This window comes from Seriola aureovittata, chromosome 2 (genome assembly GCF_021018895.1).
Source record: "Seriola aureovittata isolate HTS-2021-v1 ecotype China chromosome 2, ASM2101889v1, whole genome shotgun sequence".
Classification (NCBI taxonomy): domain Eukaryota; kingdom Metazoa; phylum Chordata; class Actinopteri; order Carangiformes; family Carangidae; genus Seriola; species Seriola aureovittata.
Genome location: NC_079365.1, coordinates 18,790,986 through 18,811,361, shown reverse-complemented (window position 1 = coordinate 18,811,361; position 20,376 = coordinate 18,790,986). Strand labels below are relative to the sequence as shown.

The 20,376-nt window shown below is 39.4% G+C and overlaps 2 protein-coding genes across 3 annotated transcripts; both read left to right on the top strand.

Moving 5' to 3' along the window:
• The first annotated feature begins 5,174 nt into the window (after positions 1-5,174).
• Positions 5,175-9,280, top strand: LOC130175921 (taste receptor type 1 member 3). Its single transcript, XM_056386626.1, has 8 exons — positions 5,175-5,461; positions 5,589-5,889; positions 6,147-6,503; positions 6,617-7,033; positions 7,135-7,338; positions 7,498-7,618; positions 8,103-8,473; positions 8,573-9,280. Exons 1-8 carry the CDS (start codon positions 5,205-5,207, stop codon positions 9,167-9,169), a joined length of 2,625 nt encoding a protein of 874 aa, XP_056242601.1. The 5' UTR covers positions 5,175-5,204; the 3' UTR covers positions 9,170-9,280.
• Positions 9,281-10,828: 1,548 nt separating this feature from the next.
• odad1 (outer dynein arm docking complex subunit 1) lies at positions 10,829-16,421 on the top strand. 2 transcript variants are annotated; one of them, XM_056386615.1, is made up of 15 exons: positions 10,829-10,965; positions 11,434-11,506; positions 11,598-11,694; positions 11,793-11,982; positions 12,094-12,219; positions 12,313-12,426; positions 12,566-12,633; positions 12,735-12,922; positions 13,653-13,787; positions 14,060-14,142; positions 14,392-14,560; positions 14,780-14,943; positions 15,062-15,165; positions 15,277-15,367; positions 15,476-16,421. In XM_056386615.1, exons 2-15 carry the CDS (start codon positions 11,446-11,448, stop codon positions 15,578-15,580), a joined length of 1,695 nt encoding a protein of 564 aa, XP_056242590.1. In that variant the 5' UTR covers positions 10,829-10,965; positions 11,434-11,445; the 3' UTR covers positions 15,581-16,421. The 2 variants fall into 2 exon arrangements, with proteins under 2 accessions (XP_056242590.1, XP_056242579.1); XM_056386604.1 differs by having other exon boundaries at positions 10,831-10,965; positions 11,434-11,512; positions 15,476-16,420.
• The last annotated feature ends 3,955 nt before the right edge of the window (positions 16,422-20,376 follow it).

Below are 20,376 nucleotides of genomic sequence, written 5' to 3'. Positions count from 1 at the left end.
TAACAACAAGAACCTGCAACAGTGCACTTGAAAGCTTTTTGGTTGTAATGCAGCACAGAAGAGAACTGTTCAAATTATTAAGACAAAAGCCATATAAAACTCTAACATTTTCATACATTAGCTAACACTTTAAAACCAGTATAAGGAAAAAACAGATTAGATCATTCTGACTCATTAAGTTGTATTGAATTGTTTGTACTGGATAGGACTGGACTGACTTGTGTGTTTATCTCTACTAAATTTATGAGCGGTCACAGCGTAAAAAACTATGCTTCAATCTGACACAAGTTTATGTTGTAAATTCATGTGAAGTTGAACGATGTGTGTGGTAATTGCTTTGCTCTCTGCTCAGCAACTAATTAACTTAACCTATAAATCAAATGACAATCAGAAGAATACTTATGGTCATGTTGGCCACTCCCTCCATTGACTCTGCAGGGACTTTGTATGGAAGCTGGTATGCAGACATCAAAGAGAAATGTTCAGGAACTGGACCAACAAAGTCAAACTCTTCCTCATTGTGAATCAGTTTCTGTTTCGCTTCTGGTTTTACTCTTCCCCTCCTGTTGTACCAGTTAATCTGTGCTGCAATTTAGTCATTTAGCTGGATGGTTCTGTAACATTTGAAACCTATATTCTCAAGCCTGACAACACCATTGTTGACACACTCAATAGAAATCATTAGCTTAGTTTTCCTAATTTTCCCTCCCTATTGCAAGTCTCACTCTATGTAATATGTAGACAGGATGTGTATCAATCAAACTGACTCAAGACAATCACTGAAAAAGATTAAAAAACTTTTTTAGTCTCACATTTAGCTTTAAAGACTTGTCTGAGAAAGGTCTGTGCTGTTCGCAGATTTCTGACCTTTGAGAATTCTTACAACGAAGGAAGCAGTAAATGGACTTACATATTTAAGACCTAACTAAATGTAATTTAAGACCTAACATGCGGCTAATGTAAAGCTAGCAGAGCTTGGAGAGTTGGTTATCTGGTTGCTAGGCGCACGCACGCACGCACACAGGTCAGGAGCTGCCATTGCCTTGGCAATGTGAAAATCTGCCCAGAATTTGGCTTCTACATGGCTTCAAACAACTGCAAATTATGAGAAAACCGTTACTTCTTTTCATAAACCGAAAAGACCGTGCCAGACACTGAAGCCAGAAGTTTCTACAGTCTCTATTTTACCTGCCTGTCAAAGTTACATTTTATGAATCCCAACAACTATGTCTACATTTTCAGAAAGAATTATTTGTCTCCTTTTTACGGTTTGGCCGTGAGCTCGAGTTAAAAATAAAAATAAAGGTTATTTTTTACTGCTTCACGCACTCTAGCCAACTGATGCTTTCACTCTAATTTTGAAGAAAAAGTGATTTGCACTCCTCCTTTGAGTGCTCACAGTGTGAAAAGTTTACATGTTATGTAAAAACAGTTCCTGTCTTTTTGAGAGAGCAGAAGTTTTCCTCCGTTTTATAGTTTGAATCACATTTCTACGTGCAGGTATGAGAGAGCTGGGTGACTCAGAAAAAAGGTGCAATTTTGTCGAAAAAAGGTGGGTTTCTAAAGAAAATTCCAATGCATTTCTAATGCATTATTTATTCCCAGTTTTTTGGGAATAACTTTGGGAAAAATTGGAATTTTAACACCAAAAGTCATAGCACCCATTGCGGGATCAAGACGCATGTTTTGATGTATATATTACCAGGGTTTTCTCAAAGCTGCGGGACGAGTTACGCGCCGAAATTTGGCGGAAGAATAATAAACCCGAAACAGAATATTAATAGATGCCTCGGAGCTGAGCACCCGTGGCACTAATTAACATAATTGTTATTTGCAGCCGTAGACGAACTGAAACTAAACTGAAAGTGCAGTCTAAACATCTGAATATTTGATGAGATATGGAAGAAGAAAAGTATCAGGATTTACAGTGGAGGCACTTTAAAAGAGTATATATTGTACCATTTTTTTGATTCAAGTGCTTCATCATTTGTTCTTATTTCACCAGAAGCCAACAGGGTAGAAAATTTGTTTGCAAACATGATGCATAAGTACAACAGTGGTTCAGCTGTCGTCACTATCAGCTCATTTTAATCGATTTCCAACTGCTGTTTTCAGGTTTCCCTGAATTCACATTGGTTTTGGTGGGAGCTCAAATTTCCTGGCACAATCCAAAGACTTGCATGTCAGGTGGACAGGAGACTCTCACTCTGTCCTTATGGAGGTATGAATATCAATGACCCAGTTATTGAGTAACAATCTGTCCAGTGTTACTCTCTTTCTTAACTTCACTATTTTCTCCTTTCTGGTTTAAATGTATAGCACTATTTCATAAAAAGGTATTTTATAGGATAACTAGAAAATTCCAGGGAAATTTTGAGTGCCACGGGGGCTACTGCCGGGATGAGTACATGATTTATTTCCAGTGTTCAAAAGTCACCCTGATCATACTCTGCTTTTGAGAAATGTCTTGATATAAAAGACTCTGATATAAAACAATGTCACATCCCTCCATCATGTATTATGTGGGAAATATCTCATATTCTGTGTTGTTTTTTTTGATAAAACAAGAGGCAACATGTCTTCAAACTGGCATTTAAAGGGTTAAAATCCTGAAAACTAATAAACATTTGGTAGGTTTGAGCAGAACTGAAGTGGTTTAAGAGATTTATGCAAAAAAAGCAGAAAAAAATATTGATATATGATGATTTTATAGCATTTTCTTTGTGTGTCCTTTTTTGGACGCGAGGAACCCGAGGGTACAAAATGTGTTAGCAGTGTATAATAGACCTGTAACAGTAGCTGACATTAGATTTTAAAAATATGTCAAAAAATACACTTTCTTGCAGAAATCCATACCTTCAGCTGTAACACAGCCAAAATGATCAGCAAATCAAAAAAGAAAAGTGAAGAAAATGTCCAAAAAAGGACAGAGGGACCCCTGAGGGTTAATAAATCCCATGAACCGCTATTTAAATTACCACTATTATGTTTTTTTTCTGTGCTAAATTTAACATTACTGGGGAGGAGAGCAACGCGACTAGAAGTGACAGCGAGAGAGGGCTAGTAGCTTCTTCTCTCCTCTGTCTCAGCGGAGACCGTCACAACTTCATTCACTCTTTTAACAAAACAAAACAAAAAGCAACGAAGGAAGCAGTAAATGGACTTACATATTTAAGACCTAACTAAATGTAATTTAAGACCTAACATGCGGCTAATGTAAAGCTAGCAGAGCTTGGAGAGTTGGTTATCTGGTTGCTAGGCGCACGCACGCACGCACACAGGTCAGGAGCTGCCGTTGCCAAGGCAATGTGAAAATCTGCCCAGAATTTGGCTTCTACATGGCTTCAAACAACTGCAAATTATGAGAAAACCGTTACTTCTTTTCATAAACCGAAAAGACCGTGCCAGACACTTAAGCCAGAAGTTTCTACAGTCTCTATTTTATTCAGATATTCCTTAAAATGAGTGAGGAAGCTCAGTGCGAAGACAGAGTGAGATTATTTTGAAAAACAAAGACGATTACATTAGGTGTCAATGAGAGTGAGACAGGTATTGCTGCCGGACTCGGCACCCCCGTTTAAATTTTGTGCAGACCCTGCCTGTCAAAGTTACATTTTATGAATCCCAACAACTATGTCTACATTTTCAGAAAGAATTATTTGTCTCCTTTTTACGGTTTGGCCGCGAGCTCGAGTTAAAAATAAAAATAAAGGTTATTTTTTACTTCTTCACGCACTCTAGCCAACTGATGCTTTCACTCTAATTTTGAAGAAAAAGTGATTTGCACTCCTCCTTTGAGTGCTCACAGTTTGAAAAGTTTACATGTTATGTTAAAACAGTTCCTGTCTTTTTGAGAGAGCAGAAGTTTTCCTCCGTTTTATAGTTTGAATCACATTTCTACGTGCAGGTATGAGAGAGCTGGGTGACTCAGAAAAAAGGTGCAATTTTGTCGAAAAAAGGTGGGTTTCTAAAGAAAATTCCAATGCATTTCTAATGCATTATTTATTCCCAGTTTTTTGGGAATAACTTTGGGAAAAATTGGAATTTTAACACCAAAAGTCATAGCACCCCTTTCGGGATCAAGACGCACGTTTTGATGTATATATTACCGGGGTTTTCTCAAAGTTGCGGGACGAGTTACGCGCCGAAATTTGGCGGAAGAATAATAAACCCGAAACAGAAGATTAATAGATGCCTCGGAGCTGAGCACCCGTGGCACTAATAAAACATTAACACAATAATAAGCAGTTGTTTTCAAAATTCTGTGATAGAAAATACCTTTGAAAACAAATGGCCTGGACTTGCAGTAGTAAGAAAAGAATAATGAAAGTTATGAGGAACAACTTGTTCAAAACTATCCTAAAAAGACAATTTGAAAATGCATATGTCTACAGAAGGATTAACCAAATATTGTGGGAGGAAATATGTCAATTTGCTTTTATGGATGAACAGCACTGCACGCAAATGAACATGCAAAATCAACACTGAGGTGAAGGCAAAAGATGACAACCCAAAAATGAAAACATGCAATAAAACACATCTTATTATATATATATATATATATATATATATATATATATATATATATATATATATATGTCATTATTAACATTACGACCTCCAGGGTAAGCACACATTAGTGGGTTTGATAACGACATAATGGCGACACAATGATAAGCAACCCATACAAACCTACATATGCAAAGTGATAAATTCTGTGATAACAACACAGGCTGGGCAGGCAAACAGCAATTTACTGTGTGCTCATCTCCTGTCAGATAGTTTTCAGTGAAGAGGATCAAAATGCAAACCACAAGCAAATGTCAGGAAAATGCTCCGGAAAGATGGACACCACATGCACAACAAACACACAAATGCACACAAGGTGCAAAGTGCGTGTTCTTACAAGCAATACCTTAAAAATGTGAAAACCAATAATGCTAATCTATTAAGATACCACTACTCACAGCTAATTCAGAATTATGGTTCTATCAATGTGGACAAAATCATAATAATGCACTTAATACCACATGTTGTTTTTTCTAATAATATAATAGCAAAATGTATCTGAATTATGAAAGTTCATTTGCATTTGATTTCACCCCTTCAGGTGGCCAGGGAAGGGAGGGGCCACTCACACCAGCTGACTTTTGGGCTTACTGGTGAGTTTGCATACCACAATATTTCATGATGTACTGACACATATGCACTCTGTTCTCACGACTCTAGCTTCAGTCTCCGGCTTCATCTGCACCATGGCCGCACCGTTCATTCTGCTGGTTCTGTGCTGGGTGTTTAGACTGAGCTGCAGTGTGAATGGTTCACCTAAATGGTTCAACAACATTTCTACCAGTCTCTTCCATTTGCCCGGGGACATTATGCTGGGAGGGCTCTTTCCTATTAACGAGCTCTCCAGCAACCTCAGCCAGAGGAGGGAGCCGGAAAACATCAGCTGTGAAAGGTAATGTAATAAGAAAAATTTTCTTTTTAGGGAATAATGACCCTATTCTCGGAGATACTGCACCAATATGTATGCTTAACCTTACTAACAAGGCTTCTTCTTTGTTTTTTTTTGTTTTTTCGCACAGTTTAAATGAACATGGACTGGGCCTCGCTCTGGTAATGAAATATGCAGTAGATGAGATCAACGGGAAACAAATCTTGCTCCCTGGCATCAAGTTGGGTTATGAAATCTATGACACATGCAAACAATCTGCCATTGTTGTGAAGCCTACTATCTCCTTCCTCACTGCAAAATCTGACAAAGCACTATCTGTGGAGTGTAATTACACCAGCTACGAGACCAGCATCTCAGCCGTGATTGGTCCTTATAGCTCAGAAATGGTGTCCATCATTGGAAAACTCCTAGGATTCTTTCTGATGCCGCAGGTTGGGTTACAAATACATCTGGTAGTAAATATGAACATTTGCCTCTTCAAGCTGTATCAGAGAAAGATATGAATTTGTTTATCCATTATTGTCACTCAGTTCTTTTGTCTTGTTTATATTTTTGACAACATAATTACACAAAACAATTGCCCATTGGAATGCAAGCTGTACTGCAACCTCAGTAAAGGTACACTGTTTCAATAATGGGAAGGCCTGAGAAACATGAGTGTATCATAATATGACTCTTCTCACTTCAGATTAGCTACGGCGCAACCAGTGACAAATTCAGTGACAATCTTCTCTACCCATCGTTCTTCCGTACGGTGCCCAGCGACAAATGGCAAGTAGATGTCATGGCACTTCTAACGAGAGAGTTTGACTGGAACTGGGTGGCAGTGGTGGGCAGTGAAGAAGAGTATGGACAACAAGGCGTGCAGCAGTTCTCCAAAATAGCAGAAAACATGTCTGTATGTGTGGCCTATCAGGGGCTGATTCCAGTATACACTGACCCTGAACCAGCAGTCAAAACCATCGTTGACAATATCAAAGCAACCAACGTTGGCGTAGTAGTGGTCTTTTCTCTCCCAGAGTCAGCAGAGATCTTTTTTAAAGAGGTTAGTGACACAGAGAATTATCAGTGTGGGACAGCATGTTACAAGTATTACATGTGATTGGTGGACAAATTATATTCAGTTCAGTACCAATCATGCAATCCAATTTCTTACAGGTTATAAGGAGGAATCTAACAGGTGTGTGGGTTGCCAGCACAAGTTGGAGCATCAATAATCGAATTACTTCTATACCCAATATCCAAAAAATCGGCACGATCATTGGGTTCATTGACAAGATACAGACCCTGGATCTGTTCACTGCCTACACAGAGGAGCTCTTCATCAAACTGAGCAAGGAGAAGGAGAACACGTCCCATCCCACAGCAAAACCTGGCAATCCCGACAATCCCTGTCCACAATGTCGGAATTTGTCACCTGCTAATATAAGCTTGGTGACAAACCCTTCAGTGCAGCGCACAGCTTTCAGTGTGTACGCTGCCATCTACAGTGTGGCAGAGGCACTACATAACCTGCTGGGATGCAATTCAACTGCCTGTATGTGGGGATCTGAAACCAAAATCTATCCCTGGAAGGTGATTTTTTTTTTTTTGTCTGCTTTGTAGCTAATTGCAGACAGTTTAATAATTTTTTAACAATATTGAAATTAAATAATGACTAAAAACTTCTTTTGCAGCTGTTGGAGGTTTTAAGAAATACTTCTGTAGATGTAAATGGCACACATATAGTGTTTGACAGTAATGGCAACCCAAACATAGGATACCAATTGATTGAGTGGATCTGGAACGCATCAGATGTAGAATTTGAAGTTGTTGGAAGCTTTTCTGAGCAACTGTCCATCAACAAGTCCCTCTTGAAATGGTACACTGCGAACTCAGAGGTAATTTCAGCAATTTATTAGAAAATTGATATAAACTTTTAAACCTATATACACTTTAAAAACTTTGCAATTAAATTCCTCTTAAATGTTGATTTTTTTTTTTTTGGAGGGGGGGGGGGGGGCTTGACAATTCTAACTGTTATGCCACAACTTTTGCAGGTTCCTAAGTCTACCTGTTCAGCAACATGTGAGCTAGGCCAGGTCCGCAGAGTCAAAGGCTTCCATTCTTGCTGTTTTGATTGCATCGACTGTTTGCCAGGCACTTATCAGGCAAATGAGGGTAATATGGTTGTCCATACATCTCTGCATCTCTGCTTAGATTTGTATATACTGTATATAAGGATGGATCTAGAAGCCAGTTATCTTAGCTGATAAAGACTGGAAATAGGGGGAAATAGGTAGCCTGGCTCTGTTTAAATGTAACAAAATCTGCCTACCAGCACCTCTAAAGCTCAATAATTTAAGGTGCAGTAACATCAGAGAGTTTTGTTGTCATCATGATGTTGCCTTCTTAAAACCGCAACCTGATATTTTCTCACTTCAGCTTTTGTATGGATTACACAAACAAGATATAACATGTTGCTGACTGTAACTCCAGATTCAATGCACAGACATGAAACAAGGAATAGGTGTATTTCCAAAAATGTCAAACTATTCTATTAATGGTGACACAATCAACCCAAATATCACATGGTTTTATTTGATTTCTAGATGGTGTGCTTGTTCATCAAACCAAATTCCCATCTGTCTTTTCTGACTCATAGACGACATCCAGTGTACTAAGTGTCCTAAAGGTCAATGGTCCCTGATCCGCAGCATTAATTGCACTGACCCAACCTTTGACGTTTTGTCCTGGGACATACCTGAAGCTCTGCAATTGATGCTGGCTGGGATGCTGTTGCTGCTGTGTCAAGGGTCAGTTGGTGTTGTGTTCCTGAAGCATCGTGGGACCCCATTGATAATGGCCTCAGGTGGGGCCCTGACTTTTGTGGCTCTGCTCAGCCTGATGGGAGCCTGCCTCAGTCTGCTGCTCTTCCTGGGGCAACCAGGGGACGTGGTGTGTCGTCTTCAGCTGCCGCTCATCTCCATTTTGCAAACAGTCGCCCTCTCCATTATCACGTCCATCTCACTGCAGGTGAGGAATGACAGACAAAATACATTACTGTAATATAAAACAATATGAAGATCACACATTGTAAACAGACTGAAACCCCCTTTTTTTTTTTTCAAACAGATATTCTTTGTGACAGAGTTCCCAGACACAGCTTCCTCTTACCTGCACCTAAGAGGCCCTGGGAGCTGGATGTTTGTGCTGGTCTGCTGTGCTGTGCAGGCTGGTCTCTGTGGCTGGTTTGTCCAAGAAGGGCCCTCACTGTCTGAATATAAGGCAAACATGAAAATAGTATTTGTGAGGGTCTTCCTGTCATGTCCAGTCTTACCTTTAATGGGATTCGCTGTAATGCAAGGTTTGAATGTTGTATTGGCCCTTATATCATTCATTTGTACCTTCATGGCAGTGAAGCCTCTTCATCAGTATAACCTTGCCAGGGACATTACCTTTTCCTCCCTGATCTACTGTGTGATTTGGGTGACCTTTATTCCAATCTACATAGGCTTGAATACAAAGAATAGGTCCATTGTCCATGTCTGTTTCACCCTGGCGAGCAACTTGGGACTGGTGGCAGCCTACTACTTCCCAAAATGCTACTTGCTGTTGAGGAAACCTGACTTCAATACACCAAAGCACTTCTGTACCTTCCTAGAGGGTGTCCCACCAACACCAGCTCAGGAGGAGCCACAGCCACAGTCACAGTCACAGTCAGGGCAGTAAATAGAGACACAGTCTCTATGATGTTTACCACAATGCAATTTTCTGACTGAAAACCTATGTATAAAAAAGGAATATATGAAGAATCATATATTTTGTAAAAATGATATTTTCATGCTTTATATGTGAACAAAGAATATTATAGCTTAGGCCTAAAAGCTATGAGATATACTGTTACATTAGGTTATAATAAGTTTTTCCTATATTGTTGAATTAATATGGAATTATAAATAACATGACTAATAAACTGCTCATGTAGGTATAGAAACAGTATATTTTACAATTTAAATATATATTTTGTATAGCTTCATTATAATAAATACTCTAGGTAAATACAGTACAGTTTTGTATTAGAAATTATTAGAAACTTATTTCTTAAGAAAAATTCTCTTCCTTCCTAATCTTGTTAACTCCATTAACTGTATAACAATAAAGACACAATTAAAAGGCATGCTCTTACAAACTGTAAGAGCTTTTCTTTGAAATTTTCTCTTAGTATCTGTGGACTGAGCAAGGCACAGATTATTCTTATTTGCATGGAGTGTTTCAATCCTCTCAATAAATAAAAGTAGCAATCAATACTAAATTACAGATCTAGCAATACTCTGGTAACTGATATTAATATCAGTTTTTTGTGGCAAATTATATTAATAATCAATTATATAATTGTCAGTTTAAAATTCCAATAACTATATATCAGCTGATATTAATTAATTTATTCTGACACAAACACATAAAATAAACTGCATAGCAACTATCAACAAATACATCTGACAGTTACCTTCTTTCATAATCAACTGATTGTTCAGTGCATAAAACGTCAGTAAATAGTACAAATCCAGGAAATAATCATCATTATTCACTGGAGCCTAAGATGATAATACAAAACCCCAAAATGCAAATGTTAAATTTAGACTTGATTTGAGATTAGAAACCAGGAAATATTCACGTGAATTGTTTCCACTTTTTTCTTTAGTTGACTGAAACGATGAATCAATTATAAAATTGTTGCCAATTACTTCTTTGTCAATCTGTAAATTGATTAACCAACCAATCATTCCAGTACTGTTCATTTTCTGGGTGTCTGTCTACAATGAAACTACCATGTACGGTAGTGCTAGCATAAAAGTAGCGAGTAGCATAAAATGGAGATACTCAAGTAAAGTAACTGTACTTGAGTATAGTAGTACTTTATTGAATTACTTTCCTGCACTGATGTTGGGTAGTTTAATCAAGCTAATTTCTTTGTATTAAACCTGAACAATTTTTCTAATAACTGCAGCTGTCACCGTCAGATAAATGAAGTATTATTAGATTATATTTCCCTCTCTGAAATGTTTTAAATGAAGTTAATTAAACTAGAGTAGCCTACTTGAGTAAAGAATTTATTCATAGATGAGGATTATTTTCCCAACATTACCTTCTTTATTGCTGGTGTGGCACTTGTTCGGTCCTGTCCTGTCTGTCCCATGCATTCGCATGCAACCCATCTTTTGGACTAATGGCTAGCTTACACAAACTGGCAATCACAGGGTGTTTGTGTGTTTGTATAAATTACTGTGATTGGAAGGCTCGGACCTCAGTTACGGCCCAACCAATAACCTTTGCCGACTGAAACAGTATGTGTGTGTATGACTCAACCTGACTTTCATCGTTGTTACTGCCTGAGAGGCAGAATTCAGGGACAGGCTTTCCCACCACACTTAGCAACAGTTGCTAACAACTCAGGCTATTGGGCGCCTGCTGTTTATCCTGAGAGGTTCACTGGGTTTTTACTCTTCAAACTATCAACTGTGGAGGTAAATTCTTATTTTTCATAAATAGCAGAGGTTTTCTGGATACCTTTCATATGTTGGCTAGCTATAACGAAGCTAAATACTAGTATGCCTACTGGTTTTGGCTTAGCTTGCTAATGTGCACTGTAGGTAGTTTGGCTGACCTGTGCCAGAATATGATACTTTGGATTGACTATTCTTATAGATTAGAAAAACCTGCTTAATTAGCTTTAAATATTTAGGTTTAATGAATCACAAGTTCAACAACCTGCAGCAGTACATACTAAAGGTTTGTGAATGCTGCTTTCAGGCAATCACTGTTTTGAGAGAAAGAAAAAACTGTTTTGTCATATTTATTCTCAATTTCACCTTTCAATCTAGGTTTTAAAGCTGAATATGACACTAAATGTCTACGTTTGGTTAAGCTTAATGGTCAGAAGACAATGCCAATTTTCCCTCTTGTTACATTACTTTTTATTTTATCCAATAAAGCCCAGTGTAACCATGCCTCGCGGAAGATCAGCCACAAGTGCCCGCTCAGACAGCAGTGAGATGGATATTGATGGTACAGGTAATGTTGTTAATATTAACTATTAACACCTTAGTGGTGTTAGTTTGCCAGTTACTATAATGTGCATATGATGTTTTCTAAGCAGAATCAGAGATAGCCAAACTGCAAAGACAGTTCAGGATCATGGAAGGAGATCGACAGGCCTACAACATTCAGGCCCGGGAGCAGATCCGCAAACAACAGTAATAAAACAGTACACCTACCACAGTATTCACAATGTGTGCTTTAATTTACCTGATGAGGTAAATCCATACCTGATGTTTGTGTGTTGTGGATGAAGGCAGGAGATGGACAAGCTGCTGAAGGAGCAGGAGGAGCTGCATCGAAACCTTGGTGTATGTAAGAGCTTGTCCCACCAACAGCGGGACAGTGAGGACACCAAGAGTCTTCGTGCTATGCTGGAGCAGAGAGACATGCTTGAGGACAAACTAGGGAAAGAGAAGCAGTGTCAAAAAGAACTAGAAAGAGAGGTTTGTAAGTGCTTTTCACTCGATGTATTACTAGTCAGGTTTACTGATATCTTTGGACACACCAACCCAAGTTTATGTCATGTGTTCATGTTGTGTCTGTATTATGGGCAGATCTCAAACATAGAGTTGAAGCTGGCAGAGCTGAGGAAAGGGGAGGTCAGTATTAGTGACACACAAAGATCTGAGGTACGACAGACCCAGAAGGCCATACGCACACTGGAATACAAACTGGACAGAGTGAGTATTAAGGAGCATCCTTGTCTGATTAATAGTACAAATTTTCACATATTGCTGTAATATTTAAAATTTTGTGTACAATGTCCTCTTCAGGCTTTGACTCGCTTCAATGAACAGCTGACCAAAAACAGCCACCTGAGAGAGGAGTTGCAGACGCTTCATATTGAGCGTGTTCGTTTCCAGCAACTGCACAACAGGCTGGACAAGGTCAGAGGTCACACCATAGATGATTGAAAGTATTAGTCTAGTTTCCTTGTTATTTAAGCCAACTATTCAAGTTTTTTACACTGGTTTTAAAATGTCAACTAAAAAGCATGTCTCTGCACTTTTGTGTTGTGAGTTGTAGGAACTGCATGAGGTCCGCAAGAAGATCGGGGAAAGTGTCAACCTGTCCAATGCTGCATACGATGCTAGGTCAGATTCTAGACAGTTGTGTAATGTTGTAAAAATTGGGGAGATGTGCACCTCTTGATCTTGGTTTTTTAATGTCTTATCTATTAACCTTTCTACATAAGGGTGGAGGCTCAGTCCAAAATGACAATGATGAGGGAGAAAGCGGTGAAGGACCTTTCCCAGTACAATGCTGAGATGAAGGAACTTGAAAGGGTTATTGCGCATGAGTATAGTCTGAAAGAGTTTATGACCACCAAGTGCAGCGAGAGGAGCGGGCAGGATGACGGCCATGAAACGGGACACAGACAATGTAAGACAAAAACCAATGTGCTATAGCTAATGTTGCTGTTTTGACATAATATTCACAATAACGACAAAATCTTTGTGATGCCATCAATAATGACAATAATGCCGACATATTTAATGTATCTACTGGGAATCCCACCAATTTTCAGCTTATAACATTCAAATGCCCGAGCACAGTCACGTACAGTGCTGTGTATCCCATGAGCACAAGCTAGAGAGAAGAAACGACAACATGAGAAATGAGTTTTAGAGGATTAGGGTGTATTTTCTGCTGCTGAATTTTACATTTTACAACATCAAAAGAACAGATTTCATTTAATTCTTCTGAGTCTACAACATCTTATTCTCCATCCTTCCTTCATAAACCGTATATTAGTAAACACTTGTGATTGTAGCAGTACCTATTTTATATTTTGTTTTATGCTTGCAAAAACTGGGATGAATACTTAACTTATGTACTCAGATGTATCAATAACACTGATTTTTAAAACCGATTGGTATATATGATGGGATTTTTTTAATGATGAACTAAAACAGAAAGCCATAGACACACACACATAATAGGTAAGTAAGGGAGTCAGAGTGTGAATTATAATTCATATCAGTAGTAAAAGCAAATGGTGAAGTAAAAGTCAATGATAATAATAATGCAAGTCCAGACGATAATAGTGATAGTGGCTTCGATACAGTCCTAATGACTTTCATATGATTGCAATGCTGCTTGTTTGTCCCAGTGTCAGAGGTGAAGGAGCAGCGGAGGACGGACTCAGGGGAAGAGTCGCTGGATGTTCTCAGGGAGGTTTTTGAGAGGATCCAGGCAATGACAGGAGAGGACAACCTGGACATGCTGGTCACCAGGTTCATCCAGGGTAAGTCTTACCAGCACAACTTGACTGTTTTATTTTCATCCATGCACAAAGACAATGCTGTCGGATCTGCTCATTACTCAGTTTATTGCAGGATCTGTTTTTAGTTTAAAACTGGCTCTTATTTAGATATCCTACTTCATTTTCATTTATCTACCTTTGGAGGGACATTAAAGATAATTAAATATAATGTCTCACTTTCATAATTAGGATGATCAGTCTCCATTGGGAAGATTTAAATGTACCTCACTGCTGTTTGCTGTTTTGCTGTGTAGTTGAAGACCGGAAATTTGCACTCTTCAATTTTGTTAATGAGCAAAACAATGAGGCTGAAGTGCTGAGGGATCATATCAGTCAGGTATGTTTTCTCTATTTGACTATACCCATGGACACACTCATCAGTTAATTTCTCCCATTTTTAGCTTTGCTTATTCTCCTAATTAGTGCAGCAGTAGAATATGAGTAGGTACCAGTATAAAGAACTTCAAAGACCATGGTTGTAGAATCACAGGCAAGATTGTGTTCAGTGAGGAGAAAGTTAATTAATGTACAGTATAGCCAATATATGTTTATTTATCTGTTTACACTGAACTGTGCGAATCTGCAGATCCAAGAAGAGATGGAACAGTTTCGAGTGAAAGGTTTGCAGCAGGAGCACAATCATCGCTCTTTGCTGAGAGACATTGATGAACAACAAAAGGAAACTGAATGCCAAGCGGAGGACTATGAAAATCAAGCCAGCATTATAAGCAAAATCCTGGACGAGATTAAAACAGGTTTGGCAACAATTAATTTTACAGGTCTGTTTACAAGTCCAATGAAATTATCAGGAATTGACTGACCTGTAAAACATAGTTTTCTCTTAAATGCATGTTCTGTGTGTGTATATTTGCATACACACACCACATACTGCACCTTTGGCTGGATATTTACTGGATATTTAAACCCAGACAGTTGTAGGTAATCCTGACACTTGGTTTTCTCCCATCCCACAGGAGTGAACAGCATCTTCTCTAAAATGGAGTGTGACCACTCAGTGATAGAGGACATGCTGGGCTCCTCAACAGGGATTAGTGAGAACAACATCATGTCCTATCTGGGCCTGGTGGAACAGAAGACTAATGAGCTGCTCACCATACAAGCTTTCCTCGATTCTAAAGTAACCTGTCAACCTGTGGTTCTGTCCTACCTTTTCTTGACATATAAGTGTATATACATTACTTTCTTTCATTTCTGCCTTCTATTATAATGTGTCTCTGTATTTGTAACGCTTGCAGGATCTGGAAAAGGACTACAATCCAAAAGACCTGGCCAAATTCCTTTTGGGTCAAAATCCAGAGCTGCTTCAGCAGAATATCAGTATCCAACCTGCAGTCAACAGGTCAGTGTTTTATCAGTTAATTTTGAGATCAACATACTTGTGACGTACATTTACACTCTTGGAACATCAATGATTGTTGACGGGTGTGTCTGTGTTGGTTGGACTCCTCAGTGCAGAGTATGATGAAGAAGAGTCTGTTGTTACTGATGAGGAAGAACGTCCGCTGTCACAAGGGGAACTTCGCAGAAGAATAATGAAAGCGGTGCAATAAAAAGTCCCAATCTTACACTCGAGGGATTATTTATGGTTTATGTCATGATCAGTTGATTAAAGCACTTTTATCATCTGATTTTCTGGGTATAATTTATAGGTTCTGCAGAAAGAGAGTTCAGTCCAGCAAGCAGTGACCAAAGCCTCAAAGATCAATCAGCAGTTCGATGGCCAACGACACTCTCTGGAAGATGCACTGATCTGACACATTGACCTGATCAGTGTAGTTAATGCGGATCGTCGTCCCTGCCGTCATTATCTGCAGTTCAAGGGCCTGCGTTCATTGTTTACCATAATCTAGATCAATGGAGGCCGTGACCGCTGACGGAACCAGCTTGAAACCATGCAGCTTGCACACACAAACATTTAAAGCTTAATTATGTTATGTGTAAGTCACCTTTTATGATGAATCATTGGCATTGCCTGCTACATTATATCTTGGTGTGATTTGTTTAGTTGGAGCTAATTAGGTTTGGAGCTATAAAGATGCCTTTTCAGACTCTGGTAACCAGCTGTCCTTTTGATGTGTGACTTGCCATCTGGTTTTGACTATACAATCTGGTCACAGTACAGCTCTCCATCACTGGCAGCGTTTCATTACATGGTACTTGCTGCTATGCTCAAACGAAAAGGTTGGGGGCAGCAGAACCTTTTGTAATTCTAACCGGCGTGCTGGGACCTTGATTCTGAGTTTCTGAAAAGGAGGTGAGGGGCTTTTAAGCACTTCACTGTATACACTGATTTTAAACACATTTTTGTTGGTGGAATAATGATGATTATTCTGTGAATCACACACATTTATTCAGATTTCTATAATAAAATCTGCTCCAAATGACGTTTCCATTTATTGGTTCTCTGTTCATTGTACGGCACAATCATTAACATCAGTCTCATAGTGTAGGTATATTGGGCAGAGTACTATATTATCTTCATGTGTAGCAGTAATATCAGGAGCATCTGTATCTTTTTTTTTTTTCTACAACAGTCAGTCTGGCTTGTAGTGCGCAAGGATAAAAAAAATAAAAAAAACTTCACTTTGATCCTCAGGAGTTTCAAATGTCATCTTATCCAAACATCCTGGAGTGAGCCTGTGTTGGGGCAAAGATGGCTTTCGCTTCCTCTGTACAAGAGAGAGAAAATCAGAATGGGGAGCTTATTTTAAGAAACATATTTTTACCTACAGCTCAGTGAAACAATTAACAAAGCACATTCCCATATTTAGCTTTTAAAGGTCACACTGAAGCCATCATGCTTTTTTTTTTTTTTATCATGGACTTCACAAAGGAATGGGGTGATTCAACAGAAGTGTACCTGTCTAAATAAGAACGTGACAGATTTAGGTCATTATGTTAATATCCATCTTGAGTTGTGTAGTTTTAATAAGAGTATTTGTTGAAGTGTTTTTTTTGTTTTTCAAGTACGGTTTTGACAGCTGCAATTTGGGGAAGTGAAACTGCTACTGCTAAACATTTATGACTGATCGACCAATGACTTCAAGATAATCCCCCTCGCAGACTCAACTGTGGCTATGAAAACAGATTATCAGAGATAAAAGGGCGCCGTGGAAAAGCTGAGGGGTGGCGGTGGTGGGAGATGAGATGGAGGAGGCTGCTTGCTTTGAAATTCAACTCTCACTTACCACCCCCACCCCCCAACCACCCACCCACCCCTCTTACTCCCAACAAATTCTCTGTGCACACGGCTCTCTGCATTGCCATAGAAACCTTCCTTTTAATCACAACAGAAACCTCATTTCCTGCTTCTGACAAAAGAGTCCTCATTGCCTGTAGAGACCGCCTGCGGCAGCCATTTCCAAGGCCCACCTCCTTCTGAAGGCCGTACCTACCAGCAGCAAAAAGCCCTCCCACCTACCCCCTTCTATCCAGTCCTTTTTAGCCTTCCTCTCCATATAAGCACATTTTCCACCTTTTCTCCGTCCTGTAGCTTAACAGCTTCAGTATTTTCTATAGCGCACCTTCCTCATCCCTCATAATCTCTTGTTATCTTAGTCCTTCTTTTCTGTATTTTGTGGGTAATGCTGACTGTTGAGATTGTTGCATTTAGTTCAGTGTAATTAAAAAGTAATCATCCCAACAGTTTCTTGGAAACACCTACACAGCCAACCGTGCGAACAAGAACATGCAAGCACAGGTAGTGTTTCTCCCCACTCTTATCTGGGAACTACATGCTTGTCTGTGGCCTATTCATCTGTTCCTCGTCAGACCGCTGCACCTTATCAACTACAACAGCTCACATCCTGTTGTGCCAATCATAGTTCCACTCAGTCCCTCCACAGACTAATGCTGGAGTTCATTTTGTGTCACAGTTCTTGTCAACTTTCGTCTCACTACAGGCAAAGTTTTCAGCAAAATGCAAAGTTTTCAGCAAGATACTTTCTACTTCGGTGTGGTTCTGTTTGGGAACAAACTGTGTTAGCACTTGTAAAAAGCCTTGTTCCCTTAATCTCTGACAAGACTGTTATCAGAACCCAGAAAAAAAAAAAAGAAAATCCCCTGTCCTCTGTCTCCCACTCTGTCCTCCACTCCCTCTCTCCCTCTCTCTCTCTCTCTCTCTCTCTTTTATTTATTTATTTGGGAAGTTTGCCAGGTATTTCCCCAGAAAGACTGTCTGCGCCCACACTGCTCCCTCCTCTTAAAGAACGCTCCGCCCCCCCCCCCCCAACACTAACACCCTCCCACCCACTTCCCACCCTACCATGAATGTTGCTAAGCAACCATCCGCCGTGAGAGCTGGTGCATTTTCCAGCCAATCGAATTACTGAACACATTTTCGAATAGTGTTCAAGATGGAAAGAGGATATCACTATCCTTACTATCAAGTCCTTTTTTCATAAATGAAGTTCACGCCTTGCAAATAATCAGCAGCTATTTCATCTTGCTGCACATACATGCTTTTGAGAGGTGAGCTTTTGATCATTCTCAGTGCCAGCTCGACCCCAGCATGTGCTACCAGTCCACCACTGGATGGCAGCACCATCAGTTCTTCTGTTGCCACACAGGCTGCAAGAATTTTTTACTGCTGTTGCTAAGCAATCCTGACTCTCATGTCTTACCTGTGAAACAGTTGTGAATTTTACAGATGTCCCTGACACCATTTTGTCTTTGTTTTCACTGTTATGAAATGCACCCTAAAGGAAATCTAAATATTGTTTGCACTATGAAACACATTCACATTCAAACTATCAACATTCTAAACAAAGATATAATTAAAATTCAGATCAATGCAGAGACAAAGCCTGTATGTTTCTGCTGGCAGAATGAATGAGATACCCGCCATGTTTGAAATCCAGGTTTCAGTTAAACATTTTCCTCAAACAGCTTCAGTTGACTTCATCTCATCATACAGGAGGCAGGAAATGTGCTCTTGAGTGATTAGGCCAGCAGCTCTTGTCTTCCACTTAAGCACCAGTAGAAAGATCCACGTACTCTCTGGGTTGATATGCTGTGCAGCTTCTTGTTTTCTCTGTGTACAAACCTCTGAGATGTTTCCATGAACTGTTATGATATTTCACACATTGCCTAACCGATTAAGCTTTAAAATGTAAACATTTTCTTTATCATTGATCTGTTTTCTCTTTCACACTCTGCAGGTCCCTCTGTGTCCCACCACCCATCCACCCCCCTCCTCGGTCCCCCTGTGCGCGAGTCCCTCATCTCAGCTTTGGTTGCTGTGCAGATGGCTCTTTGTTGGTGCTTCACAATGGGTCTAAGGTCAGTGTGCCTCATGCCATCAACACACCCAAACTTCTCCACTCCAGCTGTCTTGTGGAGTATTTGTATTTTAACTAAAATTATTCTCTGTCAAGCTTCACTGCTGCTGATGTTTGCACGTTTCTGCTATGGTCGTGAATTATGAGGAAGTCATAAAACCACAGATGAAACAATGAGATAGCCCAGACCTCTCAGGCGGTAAAGACGTTAACACTCATCATCTCCTTTTCCACATCTGAACCACACCTATGCCTTCATTGTATTGACACATTACTTGAATCTTGAATTTTTACTGTAGATGTATCTGTTGTAGGCAAGCTCTGGAGCATGTGATATCTCTGAAACACACCAGACACCAGAATATCAGATCAGCCAGAGACATAAAAATGCAAATCTACAATCTGTTCTGTGATCCCAAGCCAAGCGTTGTTCATCATTCAAGAGCTAATGTGATAGTTACACATTGCTTAACCCGTAATATTTATTCAGAGGGTAACAAGATATGATGTACTTTTGAAATAGTAAACAAAGAAACAGGCTCCCTCAGAAAGATCAGTGCAAATGACAAACATAAAAAAGTTCTTTTTTTTTAAATTGCTAATCTCTTTGTCACCCAAACAAACACTCAATCTTAAACATCTGCAATGAAAGAAAATTATAGACCACTGACTACATGAAACATTGGATGTCTGTGTGAGAAAGAGTAGGTTTTCTCATTGTGCAAAGTAGAAACTGCTGGGCAACACATAGTTGAGCAGCAGAGGGCCATGAGGTCTTAAGGCCAACATGCAGCAGGAAAGAGCAGGTAGAGTGAAAGGCGGGAAACTAGAAGGAGGAGGAGCACTTCGTGCAAAGCAGTAGGAATTACTGGAAATTTCCACTTTTCTCTGGCAAGACAGTTGCAGGGGTGGAGCTAAGAGGTGAAATAAATAAGGTGGTAGAGCTGAAAAAAAAATTGCTGTTCTTTCATGCACAGCCTATTTTAGGACATTTTTCACTCATATCACTTGTGTACTCAGTTGTAACTTTTGATTAATTGCCATCACTTTTTCAATTTTTGAATAATTGTTTTGGACAAGAAACCAGTACAGAATCTTGGAACACCATGTGACAACCACAGACACGAGTTTCTATCAGGTTCTGGTCTGTTTAAATGGGCATGGGATAATCAGGGTGTCTTACTTGAGTAAACCGATGCCTTCATGAAAAGCACAAGGAATACAAGATCTGCTAGATCTATCATAGATAGATAGATAGATAAATAGAGCTG

What these genes read in the sequence shown, in the direction of transcription:
- LOC130175921 (XM_056386626.1), top strand. Translation starts at nt 5,205, where the DNA reads ATGCACTCTGTTCTCACGACTCTAGCTTCAGTCTCCGGCTTCATCTGC. An exon ending in GATTCTTTCTGATGCCGCAG is followed by an intron (nt 5,890 to 6,146) that starts GTTGGGTTACAA and finishes TTCTCACTTCAG; the next exon opens with ATTAGCTACGGCGCAACCAG. An exon ending in CAGAGATCTTTTTTAAAGAG is followed by an intron (nt 6,504 to 6,616) that starts GTTAGTGACACA and finishes AATTTCTTACAG; the next exon opens with GTTATAAGGAGGAATCTAAC.
- odad1 (XM_056386604.1), top strand. Translation starts at nt 11,446, where the DNA reads ATGCCTCGCGGAAGATCAGCCACAAGTGCCCGCTCAGACAGCAGTGAG. An exon ending in TGAAACGGGACACAGACAAT is followed by an intron (nt 12,923 to 13,652) that starts GTAAGACAAAAA and finishes TGTTTGTCCCAG; the next exon opens with TGTCAGAGGTGAAGGAGCAG. An exon ending in AAGCTTTCCTCGATTCTAAA is followed by an intron (nt 14,944 to 15,061) that starts GTAACCTGTCAA and finishes TAACGCTTGCAG; the next exon opens with GATCTGGAAAAGGACTACAA.